At 35.8% G+C, this 19,714-nt stretch overlaps 2 protein-coding genes across 2 annotated transcripts in view; one reads left to right on the plus strand and one right to left on the minus strand.

Annotated features, from left to right (window-relative positions):
* LOC135075380 (kazrin-like) overlaps nucleotides 1–3,350 on the minus strand; it is a 132,509-nt gene extending 129,159 nt beyond the window's left edge. The window contains exon 1 of the mRNA XM_063969824.1: nucleotides 3,207–3,350. The gene's annotated coding sequence lies outside the window, so the exon portion shown is untranslated. The remainder of the gene's footprint in view (nucleotides 1–3,206) is intronic.
* A 13,219-nt stretch (nucleotides 3,351–16,569) lies between these two features.
* On the plus strand, nucleotides 16,570–19,107 carry LOC135075574 (acyl-CoA Delta(11) desaturase-like). The gene is made up of 7 exons (XM_063969994.1): nucleotides 16,570–16,676; nucleotides 16,919–17,146; nucleotides 17,326–17,456; nucleotides 17,691–17,896; nucleotides 18,116–18,301; nucleotides 18,477–18,633; nucleotides 18,799–19,107. Exons 2-7 carry the CDS (start codon nucleotides 16,921–16,923, stop codon nucleotides 18,970–18,972), a joined length of 1,080 nt encoding a protein of 359 aa, XP_063826064.1. The 5' UTR covers nucleotides 16,570–16,676; nucleotides 16,919–16,920; the 3' UTR covers nucleotides 18,973–19,107.
* The last annotated feature ends 607 nt before the right edge of the window (nucleotides 19,108–19,714 follow it).

The raw sequence follows: 19,714 nt of genomic DNA on the forward strand, positions 1-19,714 counted from the left end.
AATATTTCTCAGTAAAAGGTTAGTTCAAACTGTATTACGTCATTAATAATGTAGCTATAGTTTAAAAGGGGTATAAATAAGTCATCTAATGTAGCTGTAGTATAAAGTGGTAAAATAATAATAAGCATTTTATGTATTCATAGACTTTTGGTCATTAAAACGTGCGATAAACGAATTACTTCTGAAATTTCTGAAAAAATGTCGGCGCATCATTGATTAATTTATTTTTTAACTAGCGGCCGCCCGCGACTTCGTACGCGTGGATCCCGTTTTACTCCTTTCATCTATCTTACGCGGTTTAGATTTTTCATACAAATATTTTTTCCCGCTAACTCCCGTTCCCGTGGAAATTTTGTAATATCCTGTTGTAACTAAGCTTTAACTTTATTAAGGTACCTGCATGCCAAATTTCAAGCGTCTAACTTAATCGGTTTAGATTTTTCATACAAAAGGATTTTCCCGCTAATTCCCGTTCCCGTGGGAATTCCTAAGTATACTATAATCTACATCACAACCCACATGAAAGAAGAAGACTATTAACTTGTCTTGTGACATGTTTTTCTCATTTTCACAGTTTTCATAGAGATATTATTTCTTTAGTAGATTCACGGTGGTCGGTACCTACATTATTGTCTTACGTCAGATGCCGGCAGAATTTTATTACAACACTTTTACAGCTCCAACGAATAAAACACGTCATTGTAAGTCCTATAAATACCAATTTGTGCTATTTTAAAGTACATTTTGCGATTGCAAACGGTACAAATAGTTAATTACGGCGCGATACGCTCGTGCGTGATACTATAATACTGTAATACCTGCTGCGCTGCTTGCGTTTTCCCATCAGCCCTGTAATTTATGAATATCCTACATCATGAAATGCTAATTCGTACGTCTCATTGTTTTCAATAGCTGGTTTTGTTTACATTGTAACGGTGACAATGTGTTTTCATCAGCTGATGTAAATTAAATGTTTTGTAGCGTCGTTAATTAATTTATTCGTTTTGGAGAAAATATTTGCCTGCGATAGATTTAACACTAAAAATTAATAGAACAATTTAACATACATACTAAATGACTCAGCACTGCATAGTGCTAGTCCTAAATTAATAAAAAGTAAAGCAGATTCTAGAACACAAAAACCACAAAGGACTGTGTAAAAAATGAAAACATCCTAAATATGCTTATTTATACGTTTGTCGCTGCCAAAAATTACGTAATCATACCCCCAAACACAAGAATTTGTTAATACCTAGAAATATTCAAGACAAAACAGAATTTCATGCATAATAAGGGGTCAGAAGCGTTGCCCCCTGGCATAGTTCCAACTTCGAAAGACCTAGCTGAAGGCTGTAAGTGCCTGAAAACTATACATATAATGTATTAATGATGGCTTGGATCAGAATAGATGTTTTACAAAGGAGCTTACGCGTTCTATTTGTGTAAGAAACCACGTTATACGCCTACCTACGCAGTATGAAGAGTAAATAATTGAATACGCAGGGAATACGGGAACAAAACTACCACACAGGAACGAAATTCAATGCTAAATATCTAGTTAAGCAAGAAAAAACAAAGAATAGCAGTAGTAGAGTAGGTGTTGACTACTTATTAAGACAGAGTGGGTAGTGTCAATGCAAAGGTCTGAAAATTTAATCCTTAAATGAGACAGTTCCCAATTTGGTCAGACATAAATTTTAAAATCAACCTGAAAAGTTTTAAAGTCGACGGTTTAATACGAGTTGAGTCATATATTTCAGATGTCTACGAAAACAAAGCCGCTTTCCCCTGTCTGTCCCTATGTATGCTTAGATCTTTAAAAGTACGCAACGGATTTTGATGAGTTTTTTTTAAATAGAGTGATTCAAGAGGAAGGTTTATCTATACTTAGCACCCGTGCGAAGCTGGGGCGGGTCTCTAGTAAAACCATAAAATAAGGTGCAATATTTTTTTCTTTTAAGTTTAATACTGAGTAATCAGAAACGTGTAGGTAGTTTTATTATTTTTTAACTGCCATATTACCGTCTGTTCTTTGTTCCAAACGTCCTAAATCTCAAGTGACCAAATATTAGAATGTAGACATTATATAACATCAGAATAACTATCAACGATATAAACAAAGACTAGATTTTTATACCTATGACAAAGTAGGTACCTACATTTTAACTAAGAAATTAATCAAGCGAACAGAGATAGAGCAGAAATACTTTAATAATAAAGCCATGATAGAATTAACTAAGAGTTACTGGAGTTTCAGCTAGTTCTGATGAACAACTTGGCTGTAATCCAAGCACAAGGCTAGGAGTAAAATATTATGAACACTGAGGATAATAAACCAGAAGGGAGGATAATGCCAATCTCACAATGGACACTTCTGAGATATTTAGCTCAAATGTAAAATATTAACTTGAGTAGTTTCTCTGTTAAGGTTTGTCCTAAATTAAGAGAGATTATTATTTGAGAAACCATTGTTATAGTATTGTACAGGTATTTTCGATTCCCCTTGTTCTTGATGTTTCGATCTATCTAACAGACTTCAGTTTTAATCTCAGCATTTATAAAGCTTTTAAAAAGTATTCACGTAGGCTTTTTGATAATACAGAAACCAGCGAGAATTTCCTATCGTAAATGAAATTTTCTAAAAAAGACCTTATTATTCGCATTAAGAACGCCTTACGTTCCAACAACTTAAAATATACCATATTAAAGTAATAAGGAATTTCATTACAAGGAAAGTAGGTACGCCATCATAATTTACTTATCCAATATTCCCGTCTAATATCGGCTCCATAAAATGCTGAGCGTCCAGAAGTTGCTGCATTAAACACAAATGGCTTTAAGTACCTCCCGTAAACTCGGATCACTTTTAGTAAAATTCAGAACGCATTCCCAATTCATGAGGCTTGTAACGCAAGGTGGCACCTTATCTCATAAATTATTCCGAGCCCCGTCAACCATCCCTTTGTCGCGCATTACTTTCTATGAGCCTACTGAGCTTATTCCTTACGTTATTCCCTTTCCCCCTCGCGGAAAAACCTTATATTTAATTACCAATACACTTCACGCACGCCACCGGAGTAAAATTCTGGAAGTGACAAAACAAACAATAAACACGTAGTTTGGTCCTTAGCTTGATCAATAACCGTGTCCTTGACATTAGAGCATGTTGGCATCTGTTGATGATCATAATTATATTATACACCCACCTTATTTACCACCCACTTGTATAAGTACTAGTTCAGATAAAAATCACGGTAGTATATTCACAACACGTCACCAGGTCACAGTCACAGGTGTCGTAGTACGTAGTCGCAGCCGGCTACGGCGTAGCGGACGCGTTCGTAGCGCGCGCGCGGCGAGTCGACTGCTGCCTCGGAGAGAGCGCGTACGGATTGCACTGCACAGAGCACCCGGCCGACACAGAAGGATCAGGGAATGCATTTTTCATCTTATTTTTTAATGTTGAAAGTCAAACAGCAAATATCAGTTTATATTATCTAGTCTTTTATTGTATGTTTTGACTTTGTTAAAATGTTTGTTACGTATTCTAGATTCTGAAAATTATTTCAATGGCAACAGAGGCACTAGGTAAAATTGACATATTTTTGTAACAACCAAAAGTTTATTTTATTTTATTGCGCAAAAAGTAGGTATAATAAATACTTCTGTTTTAACGGGACTTTTTATTATTATTAGACAGAGTAGCACCAGCTAACTTTGACCGTAACTATGACGATAACCGGTGCTTTTTGTATGGAGTTTGATATATTTTTGACGTTTGTTAAAGTTACAATGAGATGGTGCAACCCAGCCTTATACTTACCAACATATTTTTTTGCTCACTACCCGATTTGGACTTCAAAAAATATAGTTTTAATTAGCAAAGTAAGTATCACAAAGATTGTCAACATTACAAAGTTATTAAACTCCTTTGTTTTTCTTATTTAAAAACAACAATTTATATTCAACTATGTTAATAAATTCCGCCTCTACATCTCTCCCGTGCTCTGTGCCGCAAGGAGTCCCGATCTGCTCATGCGCGCGTGACGTCAGCGCCCCCGCCCCCCTTTCCCCTCTCTCGCCCACGCTCGCGCGCGTTCGCTCCCATCCGTTCGCTGTCACCAGTCATACAACTGTCGTTAGTTCTGACAACCATTCAGGCATATTTGTGACATGGAAGCTATGCAAAATATTCCATCCGATTTCTAAGAACATCGATTTTATTTGGAAATAGAAGTTAATAGAGCTGCATTATTTTTAGGGTTCCGTAGTCTTGACAAGGAACACTTATTTAAATATTGTATCTAACGACCGTCTGGGTTAGTTTTTTGTTTGTGATAGGGACAAAAAGTTGACAATTACGAGTTTGGATTCGAACAAAGCAACGAATACGATTATTGACGGATGTTGTGATCGTTTAGTATTTTATTCACAGATTATGTTATTGTGATATTTATTTATTATTTCGAAAGTCGCGAATATCGATTTTACATGCATTTTGGAATAGATTTCTCAAGGTAGCATGACAATGTACCTATTAGATACGCAAATGTAAAGGCTGATCAAATAATTTCATAATTAAATTTATAACACGCACGAGTTGCTCAGAAGTTAGGCATACTTAATTACTTTATCAAATGTTATGTAATCAGATTATAATCCAATAAGAGTTCGTTTTAGTTACACGTGAAAATAATTATTACTGAATAATATTATAAGCCATGCCCATAAACCTGTAGTATCGAATAAATAGTTTGTAATAGATCCCAACCAATTAACATTAATATGGATTAGCTTGAAGTACAGCCATCTGTAAATAAAATACTGGGAAAACCATTTATTTCAGACCCTTTTATCTTCTTTTCTAATTTCTAACAACTCTACAATTCGATAATCTGCTTCATTTCATTCAATTCAATCCTTTCTATTTTTATTTTCTTATCTCAGTTTAGATTACAGAATGGTTCCAGAAAATGTCCACCATTACCATTTATCTCGGGTAAATAGCGCAAAATGCTGCAATAATATTGAAGGGTATTCTGAGAAGTTTTCTTTAGATCATGTCGCCGGAAAAAATAGGGTAATTAATGCGGTAATACGGGGTAAATAATTATTTACCGATAGCTGTAGGTTTAAGTAAATGTTTCTTGGAAAAATATTATATAAATGGCCTGAGGAATAAGCACTGTAAGTAAAGTTTTAATAGCTCGTACCTAGCAAATAAAATATTTTTAGATATTTATTCATTAGTACAGATCTACAACAGAAAAAACGTAATGACAAAGCTGAGTTGAGACAAAAACATTAAATGTACTAAACAATAATCGAATTAGGGGCCATAACTTATAAAACTGTGTTTATTATGTTCAGAATAAACGTTTACGTATTAAGGTTTGCCGTTCAACAAATTCATAACCAAATATTCCGAACTGCATAAACTTTTGCAGGGAAGCATGCTTAAGCTCACCAGGAGATAGTCGATTCAAGAGAAGACGATACTGTTATACAGACATCATTTCATTTTACTACTTACACTAGAATTATCGGCACAAAACAAAACAGAGTTGCAGGCTGCAGCTAAATCGCAATATATGGGGTCGGGTTGTACGAGTACGCTTCAAAGGGGGCGAGTTTTCTCAGGGCCCTTTTATTCGGGGCTGTCGCCGGCCCCCGCTGTTACACTGACCCTCTGCGAAGGGACATTGGCGCTTGGTGCAAGAGAAAAACTTTTGTTTTGTTATTTTTATATTTTGAGAGTTAATTCTCGAAATGCAAAAGTAGAGGAAATCTTGTTTAAGAGTTTTTTTCTCTCTATTTTCATCATCCATGTCAATTTGTCTGCAAGTTTTCGTTATTGAGAGACAAAATAACCTACAGTAACCTACTCCGATATTCATGCAATAATGCCACTCATTTGCAGCAGAATTATTGCATGAATATTTCTGCTGCAAATGATAATATTGCAGAATTACAGCAGTGTTTTCTCAGTAAAACAAAATAAAATTAGGACTTATATTATTTTATCAATCATTCCCACAATATGAAAATATTCAGATTTCAGACGCCGTATTCACGAGATGGTTTCTTAAAATTTTGTAAAGGTGTGCCACCTTCCCACGACCACCTGTCTTTTTTACCATTACCACCAGAAGGCTATCATGTTATGTTAGCCTTTATTACGTTTGATGATTTTATTATAGGGAAAAGAAAATACTCATGTAATCGTTACCGCTTATAACTAAGGCCAAAAAGAAAATAGGGACCTATTAACAAAAATGCGACAGCGATCGGCAGGCAGCGCCCTCTGTCTCGGGACACGGAGTGCCTCGTCACCGATCACTTTTGTCAACATGGGGCGCCGCGATACAAATGCACTATCTTTTCACAAGTTCGATTCGTATTACTGTATAGTTGTAGTGTAGTTTCTAAAATTAGTTCTACTTAGACACCCCAGACTACAGACTTCTTGCGGTATAGTTTGGTTGGGCTGTTAATAAACTGTCAACAGTCTATGAAAGAACGCACAACACATTACACCTAAGGCCCAATTTTTTTATTCATAGTTAAAATAACTAATTGTTAAATTTTGCTACTAATAGTTAAATATTAACAAAATGTGTACATGCAAACATTTAAAGAAACCTAATTTAATTTTTAAAGGTATTTTTTGTTAGAACTTTTTATTGCGAATTAAATGTTACATAATTTTCACAACTTCTTTGATTTATTTTATTTTTATGTTCTGTTTAACGAATGTAATTAAAAATAGCTTCAGCGGAGTCCGATTAGTAAGCATCGCCAATACCGATCCTCTGTATCGACTGCCGTAATGAAGATTTATCGGGCGCTTCGCCCGCGGATTATCGACAACCTCGGGAACCACAATGGCGTTGTAAAATAAGGATTACTTACCTAATGACCAAATGGACAGACTACAAAAAGATAAATGTGTTAAAGAGAAACACGTGTCTCAACGCGATGGTTTTATATGACTAAAGTATTAAAATAGAGAAGCTATTTTAATGCTTTAAGATCTGATAAATGTGTTGGAGATACGAGTAAGTTTAAGACATTTTTTACCAAAAGTAAAATAAGTACAGTTGCCAAATGTAAGCCTGAAGACTGGATTTGTATTATTATGTATCGGTTTTACTACATATCGTATATAGGTACCATTGAGTTAAAATCCTTACACTGCAGTTTATTTTCTTAGTTTTAAGAGGATAATCAGATAAACTTATCCTATCAAGTTTGTCACAATGTTGAATCAAGGCGTTCGCGTTGTAAATAAAAGTAGAATACTATACTACCAGTAGTAAAATTGTATTTAAAAAAACACAAACAAATTGGCCTCATTGGTATGTTGGTAAGTAAATGTTATTAGCTTTGTCGATGACTGAACTTTTTACATGTTATTTACATGTAAATTAAAAGCCGGTGGCTCATAACACTCTCAAATTGATGTATACCCGTAAAAGGGACGATGATGTATTCTTGTTTGGAAGGGACGCTTTATAAACTGTGCTAAAGTGGATACTGCCACAGTTTCAGATGAAAGTTTTGAGTGAATCACAACAAGAGTACCAAAATTCTGTGCCGCCATTAAGTACGTGTTTACTTTCATGCCAGTCTACTAAAATCAGATAAAAAGGCTTATACTTACCATAAGCCTTACTTACTTCTTTCTTAGGCATATGTAGAGATGTCCTACTTTGTTACCTACTAGCTGTCTGCCCACGATATTTTATTTTCCTGTGGGACAGATTGATGGAATTGATGGATGGAGCTCTCTTGTTCACAAACTAAGTGTATTAATGCAAAAAAAACATAAATCCGTCCGCTACTCCGTTTTAACATGACAAAAAGATAGGAAGAGAATGCCACACACAGACATGACATTCATATACCTACTTAGTAAAAAGTAAATTGTAAGTTAACAAACACAATTTAAGAAAACACCACCTTCCAAACCTTCGAAAAACATAAGTACCTATCTCTTACGTTTACCTAAATCTTTTCAAAACCTGTAGTACATACAACCAACTTACCTTGATAGGCGTTCAATATAAAAACGGAAATAGCAAAGCGAATATCGCTGACGTAGCAAAAAAGTATCTCTAAACGTGTCTTTGAATTCAGTCACGCATTGGTAGGTAATCTTCGAAAGCTTTCAGGCGGAAGTCAAAGGGCTCCCTTGGCTGAGACTCCATCCGATGTGCATTTGTCAGGGTGTGAGCCCGAGAGTCGCCGATAACAATTTGCTCGTGGTGATTTATGGAGCTAATACTGCGGTTGCTTACGAGACACGATATTGGACTCCGTGACGTAGACGTTCCTTTTGAATTGATTTTCCATCTTGCTACAGAGTTATATTGAATGGAAAAGAGGGAGTAGGCTGGGATCAATGATAAGATCCTTTCATGCTCAATTCCGATTGTAATGGACTGAAAAACTGAAAAATCGTACTCGTAATCAGCGAAACCAATTGTACCTACGTAAATAAGTTATTCCACCTGGATATAGAGTGGAGAATACGTGCAATGTGATGTGATGGTCCGACGTCCTCACGTCTGGCAGTAGTTTGCTGAAAAAGCAGGTCACCATTTTATTGGTATTGCTAGGTTGTTTACTGAAATGATGAACATCTTAACGATGTTCATCTAAATGATGAAATCACAATTAATCAATCAATCAGATTCCTACAATGGTGACAATTTGTAAAACCGTTTATTGAACATAATTTGATTAAAACATAATTGAGTAAAAAGTTACTAAAATACGTTGAGAATTAAATACAAAGAGCTAAGTAAATATCTCGCTCCGCCGATCGAAACAGACGACAAACATGCAAATTGTCTTGCCGAAACAACTACAACTGTTAGCTATAGGGGAAGTTCATTAGCATAAATACAATTGCGTAGACCGCTGACCGAGCTGGTCTTGTACCCGCGAGGAGAACTCAACAGCATAGACGCTGCGGTAAAAATTTTGGTAACGTTACCAAAACACCGGTCGTGGAAATTCTTGGGAAGGCCTTTATCCAGCAATGGACGTCATTCGGCAGAAACGAACAAACTGGTTAGAAAACATGGTTGCAAATTTTTAATTTCGTTTCAAAGGTAAATCTAGTCACTGGAAGGTTCTTTCGCAAATAGAGGACAGCCGTTTGGCATTTAAATAATTAACAATCAAAAAGGAAAGGTTTAAATCAAAGGACACCACGTGTTGACTTTTGAATTTAAAAAAAAAAAGGAAATTACATCACCATAATCCTACATTTAATATTAAGTAAAAATTCTTTAAACTCGAACAACGGTAGGACTTAGGCAGTCAGATAAAACCAACCACTTACGTAAAAACCTGCGTTAACATAAAAGCTTTTTAAAAGAAATCAAATTAATCTGCCATAACATCACAATCTTCGCGCAAAACCCAATACACTCCGCGGGTACTTAACATTCAAGTGATAAATAACGCCCCCAAAAATATGTAAATTTGTTTTGAAAAAGTTATGAAGCCAATCTAGAAGATCCGCGCAACGTCGCCGGATTAGTAGGGCGGGCGGAATTTAAAAAGGCTTTGTAATAAAATCGCGGGTCGCGGGTACACAATCACTCGCTCCTCATTTATCATCATCTAGGTAGACCGTGATGTTATTAAAGCAAGAACCTTTATTGTTTAATTCAATACGGGATTTTCTATTAGTAGGTAAATCATCCCTGTAATTTATATCGCTTATTTACAAGGCTTTTGAAAGCAAACGGACAAATCAATTTAACAGAAGAATGAACACATTATGAACATTATGGAGGTAGCAGGAAGGCGCTTGATGCAGGCCTCTACCAACCGGGCGATGGAAATCATTGGGGGAGGCCTATGTTCAGCAGTGGACGTCTTATGGCTGAAATGATGATGATGATACATAGAGTAAAACCTACTCAACGGGTATAATAAACGTGAAATCTGTGAAAATAGATCTTTCTAATTAAAAACACTGTACTGATATCATTTAAACTGTAGCAAACTTCATTTACTTGCCAAAATGGCATTGTATGTATATTTAAAAAAAAATATTCACATTTATTTTTAGCTTGTAACTTGAATAGGTATATAATTAATTAGGTATGCCAACTCACCCATAACGGGGGTTGAACCCAAACCTACCAAAAGCTACTCACTCCACACCAACATATTCGAGAGCGCCCGCTAGAAAATGGCAATGTAATATGTACCTATAGTCTAATGTATAATGAAAATATAATCACTATTCGTTCGTTTCGTCCACTGCTGGACAAAGGCCTCCCACAAGGCTTTCCATATTGAACGGTCCTGCGCTGCCCGCATCCAGGTTCTTCCCGCGATCTTTACCAGATCGTCGGTCCACCTAGGAGGAGCTGCCCACGCTTCACCACCTCGCTTGCCCACGTCTTCCAGCTCGTCCATATTGCACTGTAATCTGTAATTTGAAAATTTCAACCCCTTAATGAACCTATCCCTCATCTAGGACGACCAAAAGGAAAATTTATACCGCCTAATGCATTTTCCCCGGACTGCTAAACTGCGTAAAACTAAAATCATTAGCAAGTCTAAAGCGGGGTAATCGGATTGTTAAAACTTTAAGCGCTTGCAGCAACATTGTGAACGTTCTCTGGGTGCATTAGGGTGCAGGTAATTTTGAACTTTTAGATTTACTTACGTGTCATTAACAGCACAGTATATACAGTGTGAGTCACGTTAAAGTGTACATATGAAAATAGATGAAACTAGACCTATTTTTATCGACAAAAAAGAGGTCAAAATTTTTTTGAGATTTTTTTAAAAATTTTTATAGAATTTTTTTTCTTCCAATTACTTATTGTAAAGAAAACGTAATAACTTTTAAACTAAGCGGTATATCCTGATAAAATAAAAACAGTAATAATGCTAAATAACAGGCGATACTAAAAAAATACATAAAATACACAAAAAATGCCAACAAATAATAAAAAATGATACTTTTTGATAAAAATCTGCTTTTAAATTCGTGTTTTTTTGGTTATTTGATAAATTTCTTCAAAAAATGCCCCTACAATAGGTGGTTTTTATTTCTTTGTATTATTCTCTATCGTATTACCTTCGTGAAACCAAAAATCGCATGTCTCTATCCCTATCACAACATTTGCTATGATCGTTTTAACAAAGGCCTGCCACAACATTATTCTCCGCTACAGGTAGAGACAATTTTAATTTTAACTAAAATGCTTATTTTACTTCGAAATCTTTTGTTTTTATTTGAAATCTAACTTGTCTTTATCAAAATTACAAATCTAGAGCCATTTTCAGTTTCGTTGTTAACGAAGCGTTGAATGGCGCGCCCGGAGTGGCTTAGTTCAAACGATTATTGCAAACGTTATGATAGGGATAGAGACATGCGAGTTTTGATTTTACGAAGGTAATACGATAGAGGATAATACAAAGTAATAAAAACCACCGGTTATAGGGGCATTTTTTGGAGAAATTTATCAAATAACCAAAAAAACACGAATTTAAAAGCAGATTTTTTTCAAAAAGTATCATTTTTTATTATTTGTTGGCATTTTTTGTGTATTTTATGTATTTTTTTAGTATCGCCTGTTATTTAGCATTATTACTATTTTTATTTTATCAGGATATACCGCTTAGTTTAAAAGTTATTACGTTTTCTTTACAATAAGTAATTGGAAGAAAAAAAATTCTATAAAAATTTTTAAAAAAATCTCAAAAAATTTTTGACCTCTTTTTTGTCGATAAAAATAGGTCTAGTTTCATCTATTTTCATATGTACACTTTAACGTGACTCACACTGTATATGAGCTAAAGCAGTACGGAAGCTTAGCCCTTTCGGCGAGTTAAATACCTACACTTCAACTGAGTGTTAGGGTTGGCACTCTTAACCTTTATAAAATTAATAAGGTTCTACTTACTTATTTATTAAAACGTTTATTTAGGTTTTTTATTATGAAATAACTAATGGAATAAATTAATTGACTAAGTACTTAACAAAAAAATAAAACGTTAATTAGGTTCTAATAATGATCGAATACATAATCGAATAAATTGATTAAGTACTATTAGAGGCCGGTAGAAGATCTATTCTCATAAATAAAATACCGGATACTTACTTTCACATACCTATTGCCTCATTTTAAATACAGTTCATCACTTAGTACAAAAGCGTGCGGAGCAAATTACTTTATCAAATAGAACACATTGTTAAAAAGCGTAATTACGTAATTTAAAAAGAACTATTACAAAATCATAAATGTAAGCACTTTACTTAAAAAGTAATATTTAATCATTTTTACGATTCAGAATTATTACGAAGTTGAAAGTTCTGGTTTTGAAGATGCCGAGTTCAAGCAGCCGTATACTACGTAATACACATACACACTCGTAGCATGTTTTTAAAAATACAGCGGACAGTGCATGCAATAAAATTATTATTAACCTTCGTATACCCGCGCCAAAAAGCATTACACATATACCCGCGCACGGTCTCTCAGACCGAAAGTTGAGCTCGTGTTTTATAGTGTAATTGTGTACTGTATTGTACTATAATTTGCTTTAAATTATACGTTAAGGTATTAATTGCATAAAAAAATTAAAACAAATTTTATATTTATAGATATTTTGGTTTAATCGGCCTTTAAATCAGACTTAAAATTTAAACAAAATTTTACATCAGTCTAAATTTAATAACAAAAATAAACTTTTTTTCTTTTGAAGCCTAAAAAAATACTATAAAATATAATAAATGGAAGTATCCTTAGTAATATAAAAGAACAAAACAGTATTTATCACTAGTGGTTTCAGTGGAATAATAACCGGAACATACCATAACTGCATGCTCGTATAATGACAAAAATACTTTTTGCATGTGACAAATCACCCTTCTGCTCAGAATCGGTGTTGTTCTCCTGCACTTCTAAATCATCCACCACCTCATCACTTTCACTCTGGTCATCATAGTTGGAGTCCGAATCTTCACATTCTAACAGCGCCCTTATCCTTTTTTCGTTCATTATGACGACAAAAATGGCTAAAACAAATTAATAATAATAAAATACAATAATACTTAATTGATATGAAACGCCACTAAAATATGACAATACATTTTATTGAGTAATATTGTAAAATAAAACAATAGTAACATACCTGAAGTAGTTACACGTATACCCGCGTCGGTCTCACAGACCGAATAACAGCAAAAAGTGACACACATACACTTGGCAGAAGCGATCGCCCAACACTAAACAATGGCAGGCCACAAATCATGAAGCTACTAAAAACCGCAAAGTCATAGAGTTAATACTTTTTGAAAAAACTCCGAATTATTAGTTCGTCGGTCTGAGAGACCAACGCGCGGGTATAGGAAGGTTAAAAACACAACGCGCGCGACACTCGCGACGGATGGACTGCGAGGTTCGCTTAGAGCTCGTGTAAAGCGTGCGTCTGTGTGCGTGAGTCTGATTTCGAGCGTTTGTATGAAGCTTCCGTACTGTTTGATTTATCTACTGTGTTAACAGGGCAACCGAGCGAGTTTTAAGGATAAACGTACATGAAAATCGCGCAGTGGGAGCGTAATGGGCCTTCGCCTGATAAACTGGAAGAAAACACACTTTGCACCGTATTTTCGTGAGGTCCTATAAATCGAAAGGTTGTCTTCAATCGTTTAAGTTGATAACTCTATAGTAATTATATAATAATAAAGATTAGTTCACCTACGAGTAATAAAAGGGTCGCCGCGTGTTTCAATGTCAAAATTAATTAAAACCCACAATAATCAACAAGAACATTGCACAGCATGTTTTTTGATATCTTTTCCATATTTAACAACATTTTCCAGCCAATCTAAAAGCCTCGACATTATCTTCTGAGGCTGTTTTACTATATTATTTTACTTATTATTTATAAACTTAGAAACCGCCGACTCTTCGTAGAATTCATAACAGTGACAACTATTATCTGGACGATTTCGCTAACAGCTGTCACTTCAGAAGTGTCAAAACTAATCACTCGGCGGAGTCGAGGGCCGAATCGCCGGGGCCTCTCGAAATGCCTCACAATCGAAGTTAATAGTTTAGGAACTATTTGCGGAGGCTTTATCCACAGCACAAGAGAGATAAAGCAGTACATTTCACAAATTGTTGAAATATCAATGGTTTAACACACTTTTGGTATTGACTAGTTTAACTGACCTAACTCCTCCAATCCTTTTGATTATAGGTAAACGTAATTAGACTATGTATGAAATAATTTTATGTAAGTAAATCCTACATATCAATTTACATTGGAGAGTACGATCTACAATAAAAGATGAGGATGGTATCATAATGTCGTACAGATAAAGTGTACAAGCTAGACTACAGCCACAAGATGTGGCTATAATATGGTGCGGCTCTTTATTTGACTACTTATTACGTAATTAAAAGATTCAACTGGCTATTTTGACTTCCCTGTGGTTCTTCGGATCTCCGGCCGGCCTTTACTTCGGCGTAATTGAGTTCTGCCGGACACAGAGGAAAGTACCCACGGTAACCCTCTTTTAGCCCCACGAACAATCAGGAATCGTTCATTTACCTCGCTATACAGACTTTATTGCTTGATTCGCAACTTATAGACGCAAATTCAACGTAATCAGAACCCCATTGTCGATAGAAAAGTTAGGGACTTGTTTGCTATAAGTAGTTGGTGGAATTGCAGAGAGAGATTATAGGTAGGTACGATATTACGGAAAAGTTCAACTAATATTGGGTTTGATGTTACTTCTAAGATTTTTGACGATTGTGACATTATACGAGTACTTATCTAATCCTCAAACAAAGCACCTGTGTCTGTGTTGCTGCATTGAGGAATAAAGTGTCTTATCATTGGGAAAATTCCTGGGAAATGGAAAAGTTTACGTCCTTTCCATTCTCAGAAAGTCAGAAAATATTTATATTGGTATTATAAAATATTTTTGTCACGTGTAACTTGTTACGTTTGGCCCTTTTATCCATTAACCTGAAAACTGAAGTACTACCTATATTATGAACCATATCAAACACACATAATCCGCTGGAGTAGGCATTAAGGTAAACTACATTTACCCTGTTTGAGACGATGAAAGTACACAAAGATGTAATAACAACCACTTCGGCCATATTTCTTTCTGAACGAAAGGTCAAGTGGATTTAAGTTTGAGCCCCATTTTCAGGAGGCACTTAGACGAAAATCAGTTTTTACCAAATTGAACCTTTGGAACAAAACACTTTTTATTTATAGCTTAGGTACCTAACATTAGGTAGGTAGGTACACTTGCTTACGTATATGAAGAAATTAAGTACACTCAGTTGTAAGATAAATGATGACAGCGTTAGGTACAGGGTATTGTGATTCTGTATATTCAAAACAAATATAGACTGACCAAAATGCCGTTGCCCTGACCAAGTATATAAGTTAAGAGCAAAAGTTAATCGGACGGCCAGTTACGAGTATTTGAGAGGCAAATTCAATCTACATTTCACCCAGCGGGCAAGGCGGAATTCAATTGGTGGTCGGATTGAATCGTTTTTCCAGATCGGAAGCCATTTTAAACCACAATACTGGTAATCGGGTGGCGGTAAGTAGGACGCTTAGCGGGGATGACCCCTCCACAGAAAAGTGCGCTGAGTGGTGATAATGTTATCGAAGTTATTTTAGAAGCCTATTGTTTAATTTGGGTCTTGTAACTATACAATAGTTGTGACAAAATTCTAATTAATTTTATGCGATATTGTAGAGGTACTCGTAGATACTGGTGCTCATGACTCAGATTTCCTTGATTACATTTTCATACAATAAGTACTTACTCAGTTTTTTACAATGAATAAAGCGATGTTGCTTAAGATGGCGCCTCGGTGGTCGATGAGCAGCTGCATGGCCTTAACCTGAAATGGGCCTGAAGAACTCGGAAAAGTTTAATAAAGAAGTAGGTACTTAGGTATAATGTAGTGGTAACGAAAATAAGATTAAGCTATACTATTTACTTAAGTAGTATGATAACTTAACAAGAGGACCTACTACACCCCGTACAGCAATTGAACTAATTTAGTAGTAGGTAGGTACCTAGTATTAATCAATGACTGATACATTTGTAGGTAAGTATTTCCAAATCTAAATCTAAATCAAATCAAAAACATTTATTTCTTAGAAAGTGGTAACAAGATACTAATATAAAGTATACTAACATTATATATGCGAAAGTAACTCTGTCTGTCCGTCTGTCTGTCACGCTTTCACGCCTAAACCACTGAAGCGATTTTGATGAAATTTGGCATAGAGATAGTTGGAGTCCCGGGAAAGGACATAGAATAGTTTTTATCCCGGTTTTTGAAACAGGGACGCGCGCGATAAGGTTTTTTTGTGACAGACAAAATTCCACGCGGGCGAAGCCGCGGGCAGAAAGCTAGTAGGTTTTTTAATTAAATGATCTTATTGTGACATAATCCAAAGTCAGCCTTATTAGCATTTCAAGTAATAAACATTTAAACAATAACATTATTTGGAAATAGGGAATTGATGGCCGATTTTGTTTAACCCGTGACGTGACCCGCGTAATGAGACCGTATAAATAAAATTTAATTGTTTAATTATAAATTAGTCTGTGTTAGGAGTCCGTTCACAGCACAACCGGCAAAGTAAGTAGAAATATTTAAGCGAAAAACGGGTTATTTTTTATAGACATAATCTTACATCGCAACTGAAAAAGCCGAAAATGTAATTTTCAGTGATTTTATTTTACTGTATTTTTCAGTCACTTTTCAGACAATCCACAATGTTAAAATACCTACTTACATTCTGACATAAACGAGTGTGACGTGACGAGAACGAATAATAGAACCTTTACTTAGATTAACCTTATCATATTCCTGAATTTCAGAAATGCCGCCTCAAGTCGACCCGGTCGTTAGCGGGGTGCTATTCGAAAGCGACACGCAGACACCTGACTTGGGGCTCGACAAAGATGTCTCAGTCCTGAAGAAGGCAGCCCCGAAGAAGTATGAATATGTCTGGGGCAATATTGCGTGGTTTCTGTTCCTGCACATCACCTCGCTGTATGGCCTCTACTTGGTCTTCACGTCGGCGAATTGGCAGACGAATGTTTTCGGTTAGTTTCGGTTACTTTTCTCTCACGAGAATCCTTCATATACCCTCCATTTCCATCCAATTCCTTTCTTAGCAGATAGTAGCATACTTAGCAGCAGGAAAATCGAATTTAAAAGATTAAATTATGAAAGAAGTTAAATTTCTTCTTTTAGAATTTTTAACACTTTTTCTTTCTTTTAGCATTTGCTGTTCATCTCATGTGTGCAATCGGTATTGGCGCTGGATCTCACCGACTATGGACTCACAGATGTTTCAAAGCTCGCACTCCATTGCGCATCCTTCTTATGATCTGGCAGACTATGGGATTCCAGGCTAGTATTAACCCTTCTTTTCATCATCACCACTAGAATTTCATACTGTTGTGCTGATCCCCTCCATAGATAGCTGGGTTGTTGTGGCTCTGAAAGGATTGCATCAAGATTTCTGCACTCTTATTTTTGCAAGTTTACGTCACTAATCTAAAGACGATGTCCATGTCAGAATAGTTCAGAACAAAAAGCTATAGTACTTAGTTGATCATCATTTTAAGATCAGTTATATTACAGGACTGCATCTTCGAGTGGGCACGAGACCACCGCACTCACCACAAGTACGCCGACACCGACGCTGATCCTCACAATGCAGAGAGAGGCTTGTTCTTCTCGCACATGGGCTGGCTGTGCTGCAAGAAGAGTCCCGAAGTCATTGAGGGTGGAAAGAGGATCGATGTGTCCGACCTCTATGCTGACCCAGTGGTGATGTTCCAGAAAAAGTAATGATACATCTTTATTTTTATTCCAAGTACTTTTTCTTCATATTATGTTTGTTCTTATTCTGTTCAAACAATGCTTGTCTCGTGTTTTTGCATGTATTTTTATACATAAGTATACCTTCAAATATAATATTCTTTAAATATTTTACTGCTGCTTGAAACAACATGCTAGAGTTCACAGGCTAACAACTTAATTAATTTACTGTAATATTTTCCTAGACACTACATGAAGATGATGCCGATCCTCTGCTTCGTTTTGCCGACGATCATCCCCGTGTACTTCTGGGGCGAGACCTGGCTGAACTCCTTCTGCGTGCCCACCATCCTGCGGTACACCTGCGGCATCAACGTGGTCTGGTCCATCAACAGCTTCGCGCATACCTTCGGATACCGGCCTTATGATAAGTACGTTTACCATTGAAAAAGAGGAAACATTTAAAGTATTTTGTTGGCCAGATTATAAACTACCTTTGGTAACTCTGATATCCTAGTAACAAACTATGTGTCACCTTTTGTTTTTTCTTGCTTTGCAGATATTTGTTTTACAAAACATCTACAAATTGTTTTTTCGTATTGTCAGGTCTTTGAATCCTCGCGACAACATCGGCACCTGGATGATCTGCGTGGAAGGTTTCCACAACTACCACCACACGTTCCCATGGGACTACAGGGCGACTGAATACCCTCTGTACAACATGCTGACGCCTACCATCGTGTTCATCGACCTTATGGCTAAAGTAAGCACTTCGTTCTTCTTTTTCCTGTAGCTCAGTTCATGAATAGCTTTTCTAATTAGCGTTTCACCAAAAAGGTTTTTCAGACATTTGTATCCTATGAACAATCACCCTGCTCAATATTTTTATTGCATAATAAAAACATAAAACTTTCTCATATTTCTATAGATTGGCCAAGCTTATGACCTGAAGAGCGTATCTCCTGACATCATCAAGCAACGCGCGCATCGCACAGGGGACGGAACCCACTATCTATGGGGCTGGGACGACCCAGAGTTTACTGAAAAGCTAAAATCCCAGTACGGGCAGGTCACTAACCCAGAAGAGAAGAAAATAGAATGAGAATTATAACAAGAGTCTGAAATAACTCCTAAAATGTACACCTACTAACTTACTTTTAGATTTGTAAATATTAATTCGATTTAGAGGGAATTCATGCAATCGTTATTTCGAAATAAAGGTTTCATTTTATGTTTATTTCTTTTTTTTAATGATGAACACGACCACTCCATCAAATACAGCTTACCTACCTATTAAAAACTTTTCAGTCATGAAATTATCGAGAAAATTCTCAATAATTCTACTGAAAAAATTTAACAGCTGAACTATTACAATTTGCCTGCACTAAGAACAATACCAATTTCCAGAAGAATACAGCGTGATGGAAAAATTATAATGTCCAGATAGGTAGGTACTGAAAACTGGTACATAATAATGACAAAATATATTAAGCACACAGGTTTCAGATTCGCGGCATAAGATTTTCCTCCATCACAAAATGTATTCTTTAAACCCACGCATGTAAAGAGGGTAAATCCAAATTAACATACGTCCCTCAATATGATTATTGTGCCTGAGGTTTGCCTGGATGTAGACAACATGTGTAGGTAGGTATTACAAAATTTCCAATTGGACAGCTGAATACAAGCTGAAGATATTTTTATTTATTATTTTGCTTGTGGTAATTATTGTGAAAGAATATAGAGAGCTAAAAACTCGCGAATTACTTAGTGACTGAAGTATAAAAATGGGATGAATTTAACTCTGAATTACCTGAAAAGCATATAAACAGTTAATAAAAAAA

The sequence above is a fragment of the Ostrinia nubilalis genome, chromosome 10 (assembly GCF_963855985.1).
Source record: "Ostrinia nubilalis chromosome 10, ilOstNubi1.1, whole genome shotgun sequence".
In the NCBI taxonomy this organism is placed as follows: domain Eukaryota; kingdom Metazoa; phylum Arthropoda; class Insecta; order Lepidoptera; family Crambidae; genus Ostrinia; species Ostrinia nubilalis.

Coding starts and splice junctions, on each gene's coding strand:
- LOC135075574 (XM_063969994.1), top strand. CDS start 16,921: ATGCCGCCTCAAGTCGACCCGGTCGTTAGCGGGGTGCTATTCGAAAGC. Junction 17,897..18,115: donor GTGGTGATGTTCCAGAAAAA/GTAATGATACAT, acceptor ATATTTTCCTAG/ACACTACATGAAGATGATGC. Junction 18,302..18,476: donor GGATACCGGCCTTATGATAA/GTACGTTTACCA, acceptor TCGTATTGTCAG/GTCTTTGAATCCTCGCGACA.